The following is a 21519-nucleotide window of genomic DNA, read 5'->3' as shown; positions in this document are numbered from 1 at the left end:
AAGCATCTATTTGTTTTCTTTTGGGGTAATGCATAAAATACTACAAAACAAATACATGCAGTGCAGGTAAACCCATGTGTGCTATACATGCATGTGACTATACACATATTGTTGATGTCTGTCTGTCTCAAGAGACGATGGAGTGTGCCTCTGGGAGTGAAGCCAAACCACTGGAGAATCACAGCACCTACTGTGGCTGCAAAGATGAGTAACTTGTAACTACTACCTCTCACGTTGTTTTTCCTGCATTAGCAGCACCAAAGTGACCTCTCTGGGGCGCAAGCCTGGGCAGGATGTATGAAGGTTCTGGGCTGCTAGGATGACTTCACAGAGGAGGTTTAGGATCAGTTTTTTTCCACATACACATAAACGTGAAATAAATATTAGTTCTCCAAAATTAAATCCATTTACTAAAATGTTAATAGAATACTGTACGCTCAAGAAGTATTTTCAATAATTTGGTGCCACCAAGTGGTAAATAACTACATTCCAGCTTGCAGACAGTGCTGTAAAAAAAAGGTATGAACTAGGAGGAAAACACTTTTCATTTTTGTTTTTACAGCTGCAGTTTTGAGGCAATGAAGCAATTATTTCCTGCTGTTGGACTTTTCCTTTTATGCTTTCTTAATGTTCATGCCATGTGTAGACTTGGTTAGGGTGACATTCATGAAGAGCAATCTATAAACTGTTTCTCAAACTCAATGCAAAATCTGCAAATCAAATTTAAAGGTTTGTCTAGCTGTATGAAAACATTAGTCAAGCTGATCTCATTGATTCACCACTTCAGATATTAACTGAAACATGAAAAAAGATGGAAACCCCTTAAAAATATAGTCTGCCCAGAGACTCAGAGCTGTAAGAATGTTTAAAGTTCTTAAATTTTCTCAAGCAGCCTTTTCCTCCATCTGTGCAGAAACTCCCTTTCTTGAGACATTCCCACCCAAACGCTTGCTAAAGTAAATGAACTGTACCTAAGCCCTTTGAAGAGCAGACCCAGTAAATTCAGTGGACCCAAGTGAGTCATGACCATTATTTTCAATGGCTTGTATCCCATTCTAGTCCTACTCAGAGCAGCTCTGAGCTAATTGAAGTTACGAGAAAGGAATTTCCGACTAAACATCAGGAAGAACTTTCTGCTGTTCCACTAGGGAGTGGAATCCCTCGGAAGGTGGTGGACGCTCCTTCCTTGGAGGTTTTTAAGCAGAGGTTGGACAGCCATCGGTCATGGATGCTTTAGTTGTGATTCCTCCATTGCAGGGGGTTGGGCTAGATGACCCTCAGGGTCGCTTCTGACTCTACAACTTCGGTTCATGTTTCAATAGGATTACTCTTGAGAAGGACTTACTGTACTGGAGACGACCCGATGTGCTTACTCTGAGCAGGGCTGAACACGGAACACAACCCCAAGGCAGGTTTCAGGCTTGAAACCTATCCTTTAAACGGCACTCTCATTAAGGAGCAAAACAAGGGCATACTTCAGAGTAAACAGGGCTGTGCTGTATCAGGTTTAAGCAGCTTTGGCCTACTAAAATCCACTCCTGCCAGGCACCTGTTTGTTTGAGGGTAAGATTTTCCTCCCAAGTTTAGCAAGGCAGTAATGGAGGTGGGGAGGAAATAAGAGGGGGGGAAAAGGGGCAGAGTGTTTTTCGAAGTGGGCGAATTGTGACCCACATGTCAAGATCTCTGAAATAAAAAGTACACATTATGACAGGAACCCAGCAATTGGGGTGGGGAACGCTCCTTTTTTTTGGGGGGGGGAGCCTTGCCCTCCATAGGATGACGAGAATTTTTTTTAAGGGGCTGGGGGGGGGGTTGTAATAAATATTTTTTTTAAAAAAAACACACAACCCGCCATTTTCTCAGTCGTATTGAGAGCAGGGCGGCCCGTCGGCCACCAGCTGGGGCTGCTGAGCGAGCGAGCTCTCCCCTCAGAAAATCCCTTCCCGCCTTTTCGGAAGGAGGCGGCCCCTAATTCCTCCCCACGGGGAGTTTTTTTGCGGGGGTGTGTGGAGGAGACCGAGCTATGACCGACGAAGAGCGGGCTGAACACGGCGGCGGCAGCCGGGGAGGAAAGCTCAGCCTCAAGCGCAAGAGGCGGCAGCCGCACCAGCAGCAGGAGGAAGAAGAGGCGGAAGGACGGCCCTCGACCATTCCTCGCCGAGCACCGTGAGTCCCGGTTAGGATTCCTTCAAACACGCAGCGGGATCGTGGGGAGTCTTTGTGCGAATGCGCAAGCGCCCGCCACGAGGCCTAGGAACGCGGCGGGAGGGGTGCGCGCACGCGCAGGTGGATGAGTGTGGAATGATTGGATCGCTCTATGCGCGCGCGCGAGAGAGAGAGAGAGAGAGAGAGAGATGCATCTGCTTCAAGTTAACTGGGATGAGGCGAATTGCAATAAGGCATGACCAATGGTGGATTTACCTATAAGCTAAACAAGCTATAGTTTAGGGTGCTCTCCCTCTCTTGGAGGCCCCCCCCAAAATTAAAGGAAAAACAACAACACTGGATGTACATTTCCAAAATATAAGCTAAAAAAACAAAAAATAAAACCTACATACAGCAAAAGTGTTTTGTGCTGTGTAGGCGCCTATGATGGAAGTAACGGGCCCCGCTTGCTCCCTAAAATATCACAGGTTTGCTCATTTCTATATACGTATAGGGTGCCTACGTTCTGCACAGACTGGTTGTAACAATTACTTTGATAAAATACATATTTTGTTATGTGCAACTGGCTTTAGATACCTATTAGGTCCATAAATTACCATATAGCTTACAGTATATCCAATACAAAAACAGCGACAATTTGTTGTTGACACATGGCAGCTGGACATATAAAGGGCCCCATTACCTTCAGTAGCTTAGGGCCTCATCAAACCTAAATCCTTCCCTGCATGAGCCCATTGAATATAAGATTTAAAAGATCATTCAATAGAACAAAATAGGTTAAGCCAATAAATGTGTTACAGCAGTAAAGGCACAAAAAACCCTCTCCTTTTAAGATTTGTATTATGGGAGTGTTTAGGTGATTGAGCGTCAATAGGAATTAGATGTGCGTTAAAAGGGGGGGGGCAAAGCCTCAGGGTTTTGTTATGAGGATGATGAGGGCTGTTCTCATATAACTTCTATATTATATTAATATTAATACACGACCTATTAAAAATTCTCAGAACAGTTTTGTTTTGCTGTCAACGCAGACCAGTTAATGGAACGTTGTAATAAATGCTTGAAACTTACCTAAGAATTGGTCATGTTCAAGGGGTGTGTAGGTGAACAAGAATCTGAGAGGTCTTCGTGTAGGAGAGGCAAGGAGTGTGCATCAAGTGTATATGTTAAGTGCCTCAGGTTTTTATGATTAGGATTAAGTAGAGCAAGACTTGTCATCACTAGAGGCTAATTAATTTGATATTATTATTTACAATTGTAAGTTAAATAACACAAGCCACACGTTTAGGCTTTGGTTATGTTGTATAGTACTACAGCAGTCGCCTATATCTGTGTCCTGTTTCATTTTTAGACCAAAGGACCTAATGTTTGCAAATAGTGGCCACTTAGAGGTTTTTTTTGGAAGAGTTTACTGTTACAAGTGTGGAATTTTTCAATCTGGAGCACCTTAAAAGGGAGCCTTCTGTTTGTCTTTCATACTGGTTTCAGTGTGCAGTCACCACGATTGCCTCGCAAATGTAGGATTCTCAACAATTCCACTCCAAGCTTGCAAGTGGTTTGAGCTGCACCAGGTTGGTTCTGACAAGAGAAATGATGCTATGCATGAGTTTTATGTTTTGTAGTACATTTTCCAGCAGCTCTTGCTGGTTTGAAGAGCAAGGCTTAAGTGGTGCGGAAATCGCGTGGATGACATTACTCAAGTCTGTGGAGCCACATCTGCATCGCTTGAGTTTAGAAAAAGTAGTCAACCTTCCCAAGTTTCTTACAAAGGTAAAACGTGTTTTGAATTATTATTAACCATTAAGATACTTATTGACCAATAAGATACTATCTCAAGATTAAAAACAAGTCCTCATCTTCATTCACTTTAAAGGGAGAGTAACATGCAATGGAAAAATAATTGAAAATAAGGTTGATGGTAATGGATTTGATATTAGAGAAGCTCCCCACTGCCCTAATTTGCTTTTTATAATGCCTTCAAGAATGTGATACAATGGAAGGAACCCTCTCAGTTGATGCTGGCTGTGATACACTGAGCCTGTCAGAGTCATCAATAAAACCTGCCAGAAAGCCAAACTTCTTGCATTTAGCCTTGAACTTTAGGAGGATAAAGTTGGACAAGAGGCTGTACTTCACACGTCATCATTTTATTTGTACCCCGCTTTTTTTTCTTCAGGAAGAAGCCCAAAGTGGCTGATGCTAACAGAAATGACAATAATAGGAGGGGAAATGCAAACAATATGAAACACGGTTTGACAATTCAGTTAATCAGTACAAAATCCACAAAATGTATAGCAGCGGGATAATAAAATAACTCTGGGCCACAAACTCATACTCCCAGTCTAGCAACAAATATATAAAATCATTTTGATTACTGTTTATTAAATTTATTTGTCACTTTCTTACCAAGGTAACTCAAAGTACCTTACAGTATATAAACAAACACACACATAATAACCGCATAAAACAAAGACATATCTAAAAGGCAATTCTATTTTTAGAAAGCTGGATTCCGAAAGTGGGTAATCGCCATTGAAAAGGCCTGTTGTTGTGTTGCCACCCACTGGACCTCTCATGGAGGCAGCACATGAAACAAGGCCATATATGACAAACTGCAGGATCTGCTTCATATGGAGAGAGGCAGTTGGCATCTCAAGCCACATTTGGATGTAATAAAAAGTAGCTACAAGCATAGCAGTAATAGCACAGCATAAAAAGGCCACCATATCCCACAACTGCCCGTGCCGAAATCCTGCGTATTTGTATTACGTTTTAATGGGCATTGTGTAATAATACATTTGACGTGGGAAGTTTTGTTTGGTCCTGTGAAACTTGGTTTCACTGCCGCTTGGGGCATTAACTGAACCGTGTGAGGAAGAGTTGGTGTTAGAATTTTTAGTATGGAAGAGTATAGAAGGTATGCCTATTCTTATTGTTGAGTGCAGGTTTTAGGAGTGAGACTGAATTGTGGCAACAGCATGGGTTTAGGACCACTGGAATTGGAGTTGGATTTCGTTATTACAAAGTAAGTACCCCCCCCATTCCTGCCGCAGCGCCTCATGTCAAACTTGCAGAAGAGGCAGCCTACACTCCTATTATGCCAAACTGACATGCCTCTGGCAGTGGTTTTGGCTTTAAAGTCCTGGAACATGGTCACAAGACACTGATGACACACTTACCGTATTTTTCACTCTGTAAGACGCACCAGACCACAAGGCGCACCTAGTTTTTGGAGGAGGAAAACAAGAAAAAAAAAATTCTGAATCTCAGAAGCAAAATAGCAAGAGGGATTGCTGCGCAGTGAAAGCAGCAATCCCTCTTGCTGTTCTGGCTTCTGGGATAGCTGCGCAGCCTGCATTCGCTCCATAAGACGCACACACATTTCCCCTTACTTTTTAGGAGGGAAAAAGTGAGTCTTATAGAGCAAAAAATATGGTAGCTGGTTTTGGGAGGAAGTGGGTAGGTGTGTGCACAAGAGTTGAATCCATCTAAGTGCTACTCAGAGTCGATCCATTGAAATTAATAGGCCCAAGTTAGTCACGTCCATTAATTTCCATGCCTGTCAACCAAGAGGAGATACTTGACAGAACTAAAGGCTGTTTCCACCGTGGAGCCACTAGAGAATGGAAGAAAAGCAAAACAGTCTTGTGGAACTGTAAAGACTTAAAATTACTATGGCATAAGCTTTCGTTGATCAGAATCCACCTTGGATGCATGACAACATGCACACGCACATACACATCATGGGTAAGGCAGAATGGTGAGGACTAAAGTCAGAGACAAGCGAAATGCAAAAGGGACAGTAGTAATTATGCAAAGGCACAATAGTTACAGTGACACTTAAACAAGGCTGTGTTGGTGATAACACAAACATCCTGCTGTTAGTAAGCTGGATAAACTCATGAAGTGTGGTTAAAAATTTTCTGTATTCGAACCATAAGTGATAGATCATACCTTGGGAGCTCTTTCAAACTGTATTTTCCACATTCAAACCCAGCACTGGTCATGGTATCTTACTGGCTTTCCTCTTTTATATATTCTTCTGAATCTACAGAGTTAGCAAAACTTTAATTTGTCTGTGTTCCAGAGCTCACAAACTACAAATCCTCAGCCAGCCCCAGAAACATTTGACATTGGAATGAAACAGTTTCAGTGGACTCCATTTCCACGTTACCACACAAATAATTCAGGAAGTAAAAAACCTCCAGAAAATCAAACTCTTAGTTTGATAGAAAGAGGAAATGATGCAGATGGGAGACTCGGTGTTATTTCTCCTGTTCCCAAGCAAAACCCCATTCCAGCAGGTAAATATACTGCTGAGGAAACAACTGGATACAACAATCATCTTTCCCCTAAGCTGGAAGGTAGAGAAATGATTGAAATGTGCCTGCACTCAACCCAGCAGAATTCACTAGGACATTCATCAACAGCTGCACAGAGCCAGCCAAGAGTATTTGTGTTTGAAAAGCTTTGGAAAGGGGCTACAACACAGAGTGAAGGAAAAAGCAGAAAGGAAAATAAAATACTATCAAATGATAATAAGCAAAGTACTTTGTTGTACCAGCCTAACAATGCCACATCAGTGTTACCTGTGCAGGAATCTCCTGCTGTTTGTTTGAGTGTCGACAACCAAGAAAAAACAGAGGACCACAGGGAGGAAATATTAGCTCTCAGCCAGTGTCCCATGTGTCAGATCCACTTTACTGGAAAGTAAGTATTGGTTATGTTATTCAAATTCATTTTTCAGTTCGTCATGACATCCACAACACACACACATGGAAGTGACCACATCTAGAGTTTCTCAAATTTGGGGTCTCCAGGTGTTGTTGGATTGCAACTCCCATTGTCCTTAGGTAGCTAGCAAGACCAGTGGTGAGGAATGATGGGAACTGCAGTTCAACAACAGCTGGACACCCCAAGTTTGAGAAACTCTGCCACACCCAATAGGAAGAAATTGGGGCACAAAGCAATGGGAAGACAGAAAAGGGTGTTGGGTGCTGTTGCCAAACGGAGGATGGAAGGTAGAAATTGTTAGTAAACGACACATGGAAAATTTCCCCTAACAAACGCAAAATTGAAATACAATTTTTTTGTATTGGGAGACTTTTAACACATTTTTAATACCCTCAATTGCTTGCCATTTTTTCCTCATTTCAACACAAAATTGAGATGTACTGCTTCCCATGTAACACCTCCCAGATGTTAAGATCTACAGGAGAGGGATGGCTGATGATTTTGCCGCAGGGTGCGAGAGGGTCTTCAGTGGTGGCCTCCAGGTTGTGGAAGGCCCTTCCACCCCTCCGAGGTGCATTTTGGCAACAGACCAGTGTTCGAAACTCCCATTGTTCTAGGCGCATTTTGAGACAGGGAATTTCATTAGCATGAGCAGTTTCTGATCTCCGGGCGCAGTACTGCGCCTAAGATTTCAGATCAAAACTGCAATGTGGAAGGAAAGGAGGACCTTTTTCTGCCTCCCCACTTCCAGCTACTTTCTGAAGATTGGAGAAGAGACCCTCTGAAGAATATTAGGGGCGGGGCAGGGGCAGGACTAGACCATGTGAAAAATGAACATAATATTTTAGCTGCATTTCATCCATTTTCAGCTTTGTATTCTCATTATAAAAAAGTGTGCCTAGACATTCCATTGTTGCGCCCATAACCTAGGTTTAAGGTGCCATTTGGCTCCTAGCTTTAATATCTCTGTTTCTAACACTGCAACATATCAAGACACACCTTTTTGCACATGACTTTGGGATGGGATGAAGGATGAGTTCAGAGCATAACTGTCAACTTTTCCCTTTTTTAAGGGAAATTCCCTTATTCCAAATAGGATTCCTTGCAAAAGGGAAAAGTTGACAGCTATGGTTCAGAGTATCACTCCCTCTGCAGTGTTGCTTACTGATGATATTTCTTCCTGCACGATACAGGCAAATTGACATTCAGTGTTATCTAATCTGCCTTGAGATCGCATGGGGAAGGCAAGGCCATAAATGCATATACTAAAATCTGCAAGTCTGATAATTCTGTTTTCCAATTTCAGGTGGTCAAAACTGGACATTGATGGTCATCTTGCTAAATGTTTGTCTGAAAGTGACGTAGATGTAATTTGGTAACAAAGAAGATAGCAGAGAACAGCCAATGCCATTGGTTCTTAGTAGTCAATAAATTTGCAGCAATTTACCACAGATCATCAAAACTAAAGAAGGAGGTGGTCAAGTGCCATGTCATATTTCATTATGTATATCCTGCTATCGGGTCAGTATTGTAAATGTCTGTGGGAACCTCAGTGAAGTCTGGATGCACATGACTTATATTTCTAGTAAAAGCACTACTGAAGTGAATGTTCTCTATGGGACATATTATGAACCATGACTGTACAGAGTTTAAAATCTAGTAACAAAATTATCTGCTTCACGGTGCTTAGGGGATGAGGTTTGTTGAAAATTAAATAGTCATCCAGCCAGAAAGTTTTCAATAAAGATAGCTAGCAGTTTTCCTCCGCTGCAATTTCTGTGTGTTTATTCAGATTGCTCACTAATGCTTTTGTACGATGTACTTCATTAAGATACTCAGTCATTTTACTGTATAGCTTCACAAATACCTTAGCAAATTCAGCACAAGTTCACCAAAACCTGGTACCTGATACAAACTGAACCTGTTATTACCTTTACAACAAGAATAATGCTGATCTTATCAGTAACAGGCCAGTAAGAAGTATTTTAACATTAAGTAACAGAGCCTAAAATATAAGATCTGTTTTTGTCACGGTTTCCTTCAAAACAATAAATTCAGTATAGCATACAAAGGTATAAAATGCTGAAGTCCTTTTGGCACATGGAACATGTGGCAAAGCAAATTATATGGGAAATGTCTGCTTAGTGAAACAATTAGTCTAAACTTTTTCATTAAAGTCTTTAATAGATGTGCAAGAATATAAATGATCTTAGCTGTTTACGGGTTAGTATACCATCTTTTGCACAAATAAAACTGGCCAAAGATCTCAACTAGTTAATTATACAAAACTACAAGAACATATTTACTGTTTTACAATCATTAAATTAGCTAGAGTGTTTTCATTTACATTTCATTTACATACTAAGACAATTATATCATTACCAGATCCATTTGCAATATATTAGGATTTTTTTTAAACCACACATTTAATTACATCCTTCATTTGTTCTTTAATTTATAAAACAAGTATTTTATATAAAAAATTTCCCCTTCATCATGAACAGAACATTAGTCATACACTTGCACACAAGCAACTGACTTGTAACCAGCAACTTATTTGGCAACACAGCAACATTGTAAATTGCCTTCAATTGTAAATAAATCAAGGATTTGTTTTTGTCTTGAGCAAGTGTGTGTACTCGCCCTACTCTAATGTTCTGATATCACAGAAGTTCAGGGCAAAGAACCCTTCATGTTTTGCCTAGCCCCCTTAGCCCCAGAACCAGACAGCATCTGTAGGTCACATCACCATGCAAAACCAGCTGCTCAGTTGTAAATCCAAGATACAGAGACACAAAACATTCAGGGAACACTGAGAATCCAAGATACAGAGACACAGACCAGTCAGGGTTCACCAAGGAGGAGAAGAAGAAAAATGGCATTCAAATCTTTTGCATGATTCAATTAAAAAGAAATCAAGACTCTCTCTTAGCTAGGTGACTTGGTTATTTAAACCCCAAGCATTTGAGGAAAGTACATCTAACTGAATTACTTAGTGCTGGTTAGAACATATGTTGCTTAATACAAAAAAGATAGTTCAGAGAGCAACTTTCAACAACTCTGGATGGGACTAATAAAGTTGAATTATCACAGATGTGCGTTAATTCAGTGGTCAGGGTAAGGGACATACAAAATATAGTCTTAACTGATGGTTCTTTGAAATATTTTTCAATACCATGATTTGGCAGTCTTATCCTAGCACCTCATGGACTTGAATGCAACTGAGATGTCATGTTCAGCACCTAATGTAATGCTGTACCCTGAGAAACCTATACAATAAAAGTAATGTGAAAACGGTTGCAAGTTGTCTTGCATTTTATACCGAATTGGGTGAGATATCATGGCACACAGGGTTTCTCTCCTTCCTGAAGAATTTTCTTCCTCAGAACTGCAAGCTACTCAATGGAGTTACAACGAAAATCTACTTAAAAAAGAAAAAAGAAATACGGTGTCTTGTTATCTCCCATAGAGACCAATAATTCTGAATGGTTTTAAATAGCAACGTGCCCTTGTTTGTCCTCAAACAAATGGACACGTTTTTATTCCCAAAGCTGACAGACAATTAACCTGATGCAACATCCTCCATTTTCAAAAGAGGAAATATGGACATATTTTATATTATAGTCATACAATATTTATACATCTGTTCATTTTCTCCATCACTATATTACTGCTTTGAGTGTTGTGTTTACCAAACATCCTCCTGTAGAGCTTAGTGACAAGATGCTGAACATTTCAAAGCAGATAGTTTTAAATAGGAGGTGTGCTTTATCAGAAAAAAATGCAATATGTTGATGGATATCCTATAATTCATTTCTTTAAAACTTTAAGGCTATGATCTATTACACTTCCATTGTTCCTTTTGAATATTGCATTGATAAAAATATTATTCAAAAATCTAGTATACAACACAAGACATTGTAGGCACTGCTCAAGTATTTTCAGAAATCCACCATGTGCAAATTTAAATTTTCTAATGAGATTTTGGTAAATTTTGTTTTCTCCCACATTAAACATAATCTAGATATTTCAATTGATAAATTCTAATTTGGAATTGTTATTGCTGAGATCCAAGTCCCGTCTAAAAGTTCTATGAAGATATAAGTTAATGTTAGATAGCAGCTGTTAGTTGTTATGTTCCATGTGTAAAATACTACTTTTTTCTTTAACCAGAACTTACCAGGGTTTATCAAGTGTACCAAATACGGAATATTTTTATGCAGTTTATCCATTTAGGCACTTAATACTGTACCCAAACTTGTTTTAATTGCTAATAAAACACAACTCCTTTTATTCCACATTATATATATATATGTAATACATATATATATATATATAAAACAGACATTTAAGATAGGTACCACTTGTGAAAAAAGGCATCTAAAGTAAGCTTCAACACCACTAACAATTTTATTCTTCAGGATATTACACTGTTCTAGTAGCTCATTGCATGAAAATGTCCATCAGAAGCGTGCAGCTTTGAAAGTGGTTTGGAATCTCTCTTCCAAGGATGCAAACAACTATTGATCCTTGATGAAGCAGGCACGAAATGCAGATTTCTTTGTGAAGCCAGCTCTGTCAGTGCCCCAAACTTCTTTTTTTCCAAAAAAAATAGAGGAAGACACCTACCAAAATCATGTTTTTTTGATTTTTCAGCAGCAATTATCATCATTGGTCTCCACTCAAAACCTTACAGTTTACCCCAGCCTTGCATGCATATACTGTTGTTAAGGATTAAATGTCAAAGTTCATTCACATTATTTGTCCTCTGTGTCGATGCCATTCTCTCATACTGTTTCCTCAGTTTGCAGCAACAATGGATTAATATATTCAAATCCTTCGAACTCCGACTGGTCTATTCTTTTTATTACATCTCTGAAAAACACACACACATACACAATTATCTCTTGTTTGCAACCATTATGGTGTTTTGTAAGACACTGAATGGTCATCAGTGCAGCCATACAGAAGGGATCTGCACTTGTGCAGAGGTATTACAGAAGTCTCTAGAACTTCTGTAGCAGGGAGAACTGGTGCTTATCCTTCCTAGAAAAGGACATACCATAAAACTGTAGAGTTGGAAGGGACCCTGAGGGTCATCTAATCCAACCCCCTGCAATGCATAAAGCAATAGGATAAGCACCATCCCACTCAGTTTCTTCTAACCTAGGGGTGGGCTCATCCTTGACCCTCCAGATACAGTATTGCTGGACTAAAGCTCCCACCATCCCCAACTATTGGCTATACTGTCAGCCAGCTGAGTCGGTTAGTTCAATTTATTGCGTTTAGCGAGCAGCCACGACTACAAACACAAAAATATTAATAACAAGCATACTGCTAATAATAGTGGTTTACATTTCTAGTCCCCGACGTTTATAGGATAAATGATTTCCCATTCCCCCTTAAGTTTTATTACATGAATTTGTAAAGCCTTGGCAAGAAATTTGGATGTTCTAAAAGGATATATACCTCTCTACATCAGACAACAAGAAACAGGTCTTTGCAAGAGACGTCCTTCCCTTCTGCGATCTTAACAATGGGCATTGGCCATACTGTCTGGGGCTGACAGGAGTTGGGAGGTCAACATCTGAAGCGGCACAGGTTTGCCACTCCGATTCTAACCACTGCCAGATGAAAGAGGTATTAGCAATGGAGGAAGGTTGCATAACTGCATAGATGACATCTTACACTCGGCTCTGGAATCTGCCTCCTTTGCAGAGTATTTAGATATCACCAAAGGCATTTTCACCTCTCAGTGGTAAAAAAAAGCCACAAGAAGGGTTTGGCAGCATGACACTGAAGCCCCAGAATATGTGGTGGCACCGGAGTGGGGGGGGGGATACAGTTCATTGCAAGAGCATGCAACTCTAGAAAGCAAATGGCAGAAGTTGCTGACCCAGATCAAAACACCATTTCCAAATCTGCGGACAAAGTCTTTGATTTCAGTTTTGAGGCACCAAACAGAGCATATGGGGAGCTTCCATTCACAAAAGTGGCTGTACTTGATGATTGGCTACTACACTACAGACACAGCTGCCCAAGTTGTAACTTTCTGCTAAACATTTACAGACCAACAGAAGTAACCTGGGACTTGAGGCCAAAGGAAAGGAAAATAACAGAAGAAACAGATCTAACTAAAAGACTGAAGTGAGCACTTCAGTGTGGAGTGTTTTACAAAGCTACTGTGATAGTTAGAAGAGCAAGTGGAAAGGCACACATGCTACACCTTTCACTATGAGCATCTCCCCTTGCACAGACGGAGGTGTGAGCATTAGTTTACTGACTAAATCTCTGCAAATCTGCCAAGTTGTTCTGTGCAGGTACAAATCTCATCAGTGTGGAGATTCCTCAGAGTGGAATCTCAACAGCTTATAGTGCATGCCTTTGTGACAAAGGAATACTGCCTGCTTTGTTTTCTAGCTCCTGCTCCTCATGTGACATCAGATGTTCCTCTAGGGGATCTCAAGGGGTTGCAGCAGGAGGGAGGAAAAACCCCAATACACTTACAGTCCTTTGGATCCTGATCCCTAGCAAAGAATAACTATATAAGGGCAGCCTAAAGACATAGAAACATACACTTTTCATTCCCAATGTTAGAAAAGCAGGGGACATGAAGTGATGCAAGATGTGGAAATTATATGCTACCTTTCTACATAGTGAACACTTGCTTAAAATTTTTTTGATGGAAGTGTATATGGCTGCCAAAACAGAAGTCTCTTTCCCTTGGTCCCATGCCCTGTTGTCTCTCCTAAACTATCACCTTGGTTTCTTAGTTTTTGATTGCCTGCAAATGCAACAAAAGCTCTCTATCACTCTTTTATTTTGATGAGGAGCATAACCAGGTTTAGTAGCTATTCAGTCCACACAAAATCAGATCTGATAACGTCTAAAGACCTGCATAATATACATTTCTTATAAAGCATGCTTAACAACATTAGAACATACTCATCATCTGGAGTTAGCTGCACAGGTTCGCTGGTGAACTGGGTATCAAAGTTATCCAGACCATAATCGTCTGTGATCTGAGGCTGAAATGGAGGGGTTGCCTGCTTCTTTTCCAGCTGAAATGGGGATAAAGAGACAGAAACTTAAGAACCCTTTGGGTTTGTTGTTTTTCATAATGCACATCTCTGGTCCTCTTCCTTGTGGGGAAGCTAGGAAAACAGGCCAGGTTTGCTGCAGGCCTATATAAAAGCTATGTCCTGGGAAAGACATCTGCTGGATGTGGTGAAGTCTGTGTGTTTCTCTGCTCTAAACTGGTTCCCATTACAAACCATCTCTCACCCAAATTCTGCTTCTGCTGTATTTGCAGTGTACCTGATGAAGTTGACTCAAGCCAATGAAAACTTATACCGTAATAAATTTGTGCTACCCACCTGGAAATAATTTTTGCTAAGATATTCCAACACCTAGCATAACGTTTGGTATCCTAGAGCCTAGAGTCCATCTGTTTATATCAAGTTTAACTATTCCAGACCTTTTATTTAGGTTTCCTAAGCAGTTTAACAGTAAAATGGGGTAGCTGTCAGAACATTATAAACAGCTACTTCTAAAGTTTGCAAAACATTTTCGTCTGCACCCTGCCTTGAGTCTTGTAGATTTTTGTTTGTATTTTCTTGTAGATTTTTGACAGAGTACTTGCTAAGTGTGATATTGGCTTGCATCAATACTTTAAACTAAGAACCACCACAATGGGTTACATATGAAATTGAACTTTACCAGATCCCAGTCTATGCTGCGAAAGAATGTGTGAGATTTGATATCAGAAAATCCAGTTTGTGGTTGGCAGCCAAGCCTCTCTTTGGGATCCTAGAGGCAAGAACAAAATTAATTTTGTCCGTGATATAAACAACAGCTACAAGTACAAGAAGCACAAATATGTAAGGCCAAACTACAACTGCTGTGAAATATAATTAGCATTAAAAAAAAAATCACAACTAGCAACCACTAGAGGCAGGTGTAGAAAACATTTGGCCCTCCATAAGTTGCTGAACTACAACTCCCATTATCTCTGGCCATTGGTCATGCCTGCAGGGGCTGATGGGAGTTGTAGTTCATTAACATCTGGAGGGCCACAGGTTCCCCACATCTGCACTAGAGGGCCCACTCAGCATTAGGGCCACAGTGAGAGGAGTTTATTCCCCCCAACACAGACAGGCTGCAGTTCTTATGAAATTCACCCCTCCAAAGCTGCTATTTGTATTGGGAGAGAAGCTCTTTTGGCACCATTTAAGATTAAGAAAACTTTGGTCTTATTTTATCACCTACTCTTTTCAAAGAAAACTGCTAGAATTACCTAAGTAAATGTATCTTTTTCATTAAATTGGCTATGGGTACAACCCTAATCATGCTTAGAAAGTCCCACTGAATTTATTGAGAACTGCTTGTGGATCAGCGGGCTTAGGGTCACACACCATATCTAACTGCCTATTGAATTGCATGCTTACTGATAAGGGCTTATAAGACCTGCTCAGTAATTTTAGACATTATATTTTACTACTCTCATTTTATTTAGGATTCTATTTTGTGAAATTTGGAGAAAATCATATCCATTCACATGATGTCCACAACTGTGATACTAAAAACAGCTTCCTGTTAAAAAACAACATTTAAAATGCTCGAAACAATTATAATTATGAGAGGGAAAGACACACTGGTCACTTACCATGAATGAACCTTCTAGGTTGGTGTAGGGATACAGCTACGTGATGGGTTGCGTTCTATGATTTGCTTAATGCAAGGGCATGTGGCTAGCTGAACTGTTGGATGGAGATAGATCGATCGATAGATAGATAGATAGATGATAGATCCACTTCCAGTTCTGTCCATAGCCAAGCTACAAAAGGCCAGACCCTGAGAGAGAGCGCAGGCTGAACAAGAAAACCCCAAAATTACTCCAGAAGGAAAACAATGGAGAACATGACTGGCCACCTCTTTTCCAGTGGGAGGGAAGCTCCAATTCTTTACAAGTGTAAAAAACAGACCAAACAAAAGAGTTAAAAGGGCAATGTAAGAAGAGTAGAGACAGCCATCTGAATAAAAATCTGGGGATCAGACGTCGTTTGCAAGACTTGGATTGGCTGATAATGCTGGTCTTGAAGCAAGAAAATGGCTTGTGCCTTGAGAACTGGATTCTGGTCCAGACCAGTTTCTTGGATCTGTAATCCCTGGAGCGATAGGAAAGTATTTGAGGATGAAAGGAGGAAAAAGGCTTTTAAAACTGACAAAAGGTCTATTAGTTCTTCCTATGCCAAAAAAAGTTTGCCTTGAAGTGGAAACAAAGGCCAGCTTATTGCTTGTTCTTCTAGTCTTCGCACTGGCAGAAAAAGAATGGCCAACGAGCAGCACCATGTCAAGAGAGGCATCAGTAATAAATCTGTGAGATTAAGACAACTTTGATAAAGCTCTGTGGCTCCGTTCATTCATGGATAGTTGTACTCAGAAGGTGGTGCTGGGAGAATTGTGTTTGATGCCTTGGCCATTGGCCTCCAAGGTCCCTCAGGGTTCTGTTCTGTTCCCCATGCTATTTAATATTTACATGAAGACACTTGCCCAGAGTGTTGGGGTTTGGTGTCACCAGGTCTCTGCGGTGGCCAGGAGTGCATTTGCACAGCTAAAGCTAGTGCACCAGCTGCGCCCATTCCTTGAGGTGTCTTATTTGGCCACAGTCACATGCCTTTTGTATTACTGTAACACATACTACATGGGGCTGCCTTTGAAAAGTGGCTCAGAAACTCCCAGTGAGAAAGAAGAAGAAAAGGCCAGTACAAGGAATGCTGCTTCTTTTTTTATGGAGCTGAACAAACAGGGAAAAGGGGCTGAAGAAAAGGAAGCAGTGAAATACAGGAAAAGATGGAAGATGAAGTTCACAGGAACCTGAGCACAAAGCTGAATAGGAGGGGGAGGATGACAACATCTGCTTCAGGCAAGAGCTGAACTGAAGGAGAAGACTAAGGAAAAGAGAGACCTCCAACAGTTCAGTTAGTCACATGCCTTGCCTTAAGCAAACTATTGAACACAATCCATCACGTGGATATATTCCATGCCAACCAGAGAAGAATGGCTGTTCCGGGGCTAATAGAGGAAGCAGAGAGAAATCAGTCAAATAAGTGGTTTTGAACAAACAAGAACAGAACAAAAGATCAGGTGTGCAGAATTTACCTTATTTAAAAATCCTTTCAGGACGTGGGATGCCTTCACAGAAAGGAATCTTGGAATTCGGATTGGTTTTTCAAGGATAACTGTTAAAAGGAGATTAATTTTAAAAAGAGAGATGTTATTCTCTGATACAGTACCATAATTCTTGCTAAACAGTCCAGGTATGAGCAGATTATTCAGCACTGAGAGGAAAGCTTGCCTCTAACAGGAAAGCAGAAATTGGAGTGAAGCAAAGAGAAGATTACAGTAAGTGGGCATAGTTTTGAAAGTTTGTGATTCTGTTTTGTGAAATTTAGAGACAAAGTATATTCGTTAACACAAATATTGACCCAGTGTGCAGCAGCTGTGAAAAAGGTGAATTCCATGTCAAGGATCATTAGGGATTGAAAATAAAACTGCCAGTTTCATAATGCTATTATATACAAAACATGGTACAACCACACCTGTGTACAGTTCTGGTTGGTACACCTCAGAAATAATATTGTAAAGACTGAAAAGGTTCAGGAAAGGACAACTAAAACAATTAAGAAGAAGAAAAGTTTGGATTTGATATCCCACCTTTCACTCCCTTTAAGGAGTCTCAAAGCGGCTAACATTCTCCTTTCCCTTCCTCCCCCACAACAAACACTCTGTGAGGTGAGTGGGGCTGAGAGACTTCAAAGAAGTGTGACTGGCCCAAGGTCACCCAGCAGCTGCATGTGGAGGAGCGGAGACTCAAACCTGGTTCTCCAGATTACGAGACTACCGCTCTTAACCACTACACCACACTGGCTGAAACAACTTCCCTATGAAGATATGTTGCAACATTTGGGGCTTTCTGGTTTTCTAAAAAAAGTTAAGGGTGGGCATGATCAAGGTGTATAAGTTCATGCATGGTATGGAGAAAGTGGATTAAAATAAGCTATTCTCCCTCTCCTTGACATGTACCAGAGAATTATGGGATGGGACAGAATATTGTTTCACCTCTTGTGGGGCTTTCTAGAAGACAAGAAATGGCCCAAGTCTTTTGCCTCTTCAGTTTGTGGAGGTGTGGATGGGGATTTGCAAGTAGTCGTTACCATTTCCCAAGTTCTCTGTACGACAGAAGCCTGGATTGTTTAAGTTCCAGCAAAGACTTTGCAGATGTGGCACCATTTATGCCTTCTGCAAATCCAGACAGACAGTTCTCCTCCTTTAACAACCTTTGCAATTACAAGAAAACTTGGGGAAGGGGTGTCCTCTACTGGTGAGTGGATTTGGGAAGCACTTTAAGAGAAGATCAAGTTCTAAACAGATGTTCTATAGTAATGGGACAACAGTAGATAATTAGTAAGTATTAGTAATTAGTACTCTAATTAGTAAGTACACAGAATTATTAAATTGTCCTGACTGGCAAATCCCACTAGCTCATACAGGCCACTTATAAAACTGAAAGTGCTATTTCATTATATTGTCTCAGAATGCCCAAGAACAGGCTTCCTCAACCTCGGCCCTCCAGATGTTCATCCCTGACCACTGGTCCTGCTAGCTAGGGATCATGGGAGTTGTAGGCCAAAAACATCTGAAGGACCAAGGTTGAGGAAGCCTGCCCAAGAAGCAACCATGGTTCAGGTAGTTGGTGACGTACAAGATCCTGGAGAGCCACTGACTTTCAGCATGTGATATAAATCCAAGAAATACATACATACAAAATTAAACAGCAATACCTTGGAAGAGGTAATCTTCAGTGTTCATATCTGGATTGTCTGTAATAATATCAAAGGGAGATCTTCCTGCCATCATTTCAAACATTAGGACACCAAGTGCCCACCAATCCACACTGAACCCTGTAAAAATATTTGAGATTCATAAGTTCAAGCAGCACATACATTCAAGCATCATTTCATATCCTTGTTTGTACTCATTTCTGTTGTGTGTTTTACAAATCACTGAGCACTTTGTGCCCTCTGTGAAAATAAAGCCAAACACAAACAGCAAAAAAGTTAATATTGTCTTTGTTATTTATACTTACATTCTTCACTAAATATATATTGTGTGTTGTATCCAAAGTTAGTCCTACTCAGAGCACTGAAATTAGTGGATTTAAGTTAGTCATGTACATTACCTTCTATGGGTTTACTCTGAGTAAGATTAAAATTGGATACAATGCTACATTAATATATTGTATTAAAATCATAAAATAAAATCACAAAACTAAGGAAGAGCAAAATTTACAGCGGCACAGAACAGCAATGCGGCAGGAGGGAAAACATCACTCAATCTTTAGCTGTTCTGTGCTGTTGTAAATTTTGCTCTTTGTTAGCTTACATGCCATTACATCTTGAACCACAGAGGATGACGGCAAACTTCTTCTTTTTTAAACTTCATTTGAGTTTGGCTACCTGGTCTCCAGGCACAGAGTACTGAGCCAGTCTTACAATTCTTCTGAACAATGCACATTTAAAAAAGAACTCAACAATTTCCTTCACACAAAAAAGTAAGTAACATACAAACCCTGCTATTACCCTGGCATCTAGTTATTAGGGGAAAGACATACACATAAATAAATAAGCAGCACATCAATACCTTCTTGAAATTAGAACTTTAATGACTTGCAGCAATTAAATCATTATACACACTACATAACAACTCACCGTACTCTTCTCCTCGTAGAATCTCTGGTGCAATGTAATTTGGTGTTCCACAGAAAGTGCTTGTAGTGTCACCAGGGCCCAATCCTTCCTGCAGAAATAAAACACAACAGTTTATGTATGAAAGAAACATGACCTTCCGAAATTTCCATTTAGTCAGGAGCAGGAGATGCCACACTCCCAGGACTCCTCCACAAAACCTGAAAAATTCAGCATTTCACACATTATATATTTTACATGGCTGTTTATTTGTATGTATTTTAAAACTTTATACAGTGGTACTTCGGGTTAAGAACTTAATTCGTTCTGCCGCTGCGCCACCGCTGCGCAATTTCTGTTCTCATCCTGAAGCAAAGTTCTTAACTCAAGGTACTATTTCTGGTTAGTGGAGTCTGTAACCTGAAGCGTCTGTAACTTGAAGCATCTGTAAGGTACCACTGTATATGGATATTTTATTATTGTTTATGATGGCCTATACTTGTAATGCCTAATAAAGGTTTGGCAAAGTAAGTAAAAGCATTTCACACACACCACTTAATGCAACTGAAGCTGTTACTCTGAAGAATTTATTTTTATAGCATTGTTATTTAATCACTAGCCTGGTAGCAATAGGTGAGTGCACAGAATTCCATGCAGGGGAATGGCAGTTCCACACAGCCATCACAACTAGTAGCCATTGATAGACATCTCCTCTAATCCCTTTTAAAGTCTTCTAAACTAGAAGTTTTAATTTTCCCCTAGTGCATTATGTACTACGTAATGTACTACTATTTTCTAACTATCCACAATCTTCTGCTAATCAGTGTCAATAGATGATCCTGAGTTCTAGTATTATGTGTCTGAGAAACTTCTCCATTTTATCTACACCATGCACAGTTCTTGTTTACCTTCAGTATTTTCGGCTAATTTTTCTTTTGCCTTCCATTCTCATGCTAAGGGATGGGAGAACATCTACACAGTGGCTTCCTGATGCGCTATGGAGGCAGCCTAAATAAAGTAAATTGAGGGAGGGTGTGTTGCTTGATAGAGGTACAGCAGGAAATAGTAAGGCGTACCTCATGCTTCTAAGGGGCTGTGGGAAAGGCTGGGACTGGCCTATGTATGCACCCTTCCCAGAAGTGGAACTGCACTGCGGCTAGAAGGAAGTACAAAGACACAGGGAAAGTCTTTTGCAAAGACCAGTAATGTGCCTGATAGTTACTTCAATGGGGGGGGGGGAGTGCGAGAACATTTCTCAAATTCCTCCCAGTATAATCAATTCTGCTTAAAAAAAAAACACACTATGATGAAAAAAGCCCAAAGGCTTGAAGAGTAAACTTACCTTGCACATACCGTAGTCTGTTAACTTGATATGACCCTCTGCATCCAGGAGAACATTGTCTAATTTTAAATCTCTGTAGATTATGCCTCTCTCATGTAGGAAGTTGAGAGCAATACAGATTTCAGCAGCATAGAACCTTAAATGAAACAGTGACTTTTAAGAGCAGTGTTAATAAAATGCATTAAAAAAAAAAATACACTCCCCAGTCCGAATGTGAGGAGCATCTACACTAATCTTGTTTTGATTCAGAAGCTCACATGCTAAGTGTTTAAACCAGTATCTCACTTTAAATCAAACCCCAAACAGGATGCCACGCTCTTTTGATAACTCTTATATCAGTGGTGGCTGTCACCCATTGAGAATTGTTGGGTGGTAGGAGGTGAGCCCAAGCAGTAGGTGAAGCCAGAGCCAGTGACATGTTGGCATCCATCCGTCTCAGGAGACAACGGAAGAGTGCCCCTTCGGGGGTGAAGTCAAACCACTGGAGTTACAGTGCCTGCTGTGGCTATAGAGACCAATACAGGAGAGACATGT

General features: G+C 40.4%; 2 protein-coding genes across 7 annotated transcripts in view; one reads left to right on the top strand and one right to left on the bottom strand.

Annotated features, from left to right (window-relative positions):
- The first annotated feature begins 1864 nt into the window (after positions 1–1864).
- On the top strand, positions 1865–10195 carry FAAP20 (FA core complex associated protein 20). The gene is made up of 4 exons (XM_083752817.1): positions 1865–2166; positions 3786–3933; positions 6251–6873; positions 8204–10195. Exons 1-4 carry the CDS (start codon positions 2024–2026, stop codon positions 8274–8276), a joined length of 987 nt encoding a protein of 328 aa, XP_083608943.1. The 5' UTR covers positions 1865–2023; the 3' UTR covers positions 8277–10195.
- A 1088-nt stretch (positions 10196–11283) lies between these two features.
- PRKCZ (protein kinase C zeta) overlaps positions 11284–21519 on the bottom strand; it is a 90615-nt gene continuing 80379 nt past the window's right edge. For all 6 annotated transcript variants that reach the window (XM_083752667.1, XM_083752662.1, XM_083752665.1 and 3 more), the window contains 7 exons: positions 20986–21121; positions 19668–19755; positions 18741–18860; positions 17059–17138; positions 14617–14706; positions 13843–13958; positions 11284–11772 (listed from right to left, as the gene is read on the bottom strand). In XM_083752667.1, coding sequence (XP_083608793.1) covers positions 11685–11772; positions 13843–13958; positions 14617–14706; positions 17059–17138; positions 18741–18860; positions 19668–19755; positions 20986–21121 — 718 coding nt within the window. In that variant the 3' untranslated portion in view covers positions 11284–11684. The remainder of the gene's footprint in view (positions 11773–13842; positions 13959–14616; positions 14707–17058; positions 17139–18740; positions 18861–19667; positions 19756–20985; positions 21122–21519) is intronic.

Source organism: Podarcis gaigeae (assembly GCF_964106915.1).
Source record: "Podarcis gaigeae genome assembly, chromosome: 8".
In the NCBI taxonomy this organism is placed as follows: domain Eukaryota; kingdom Metazoa; phylum Chordata; class Lepidosauria; order Squamata; family Lacertidae; genus Podarcis; species Podarcis gaigeae.
This window is presented reverse-complemented; position numbering and strand designations above follow the sequence as displayed.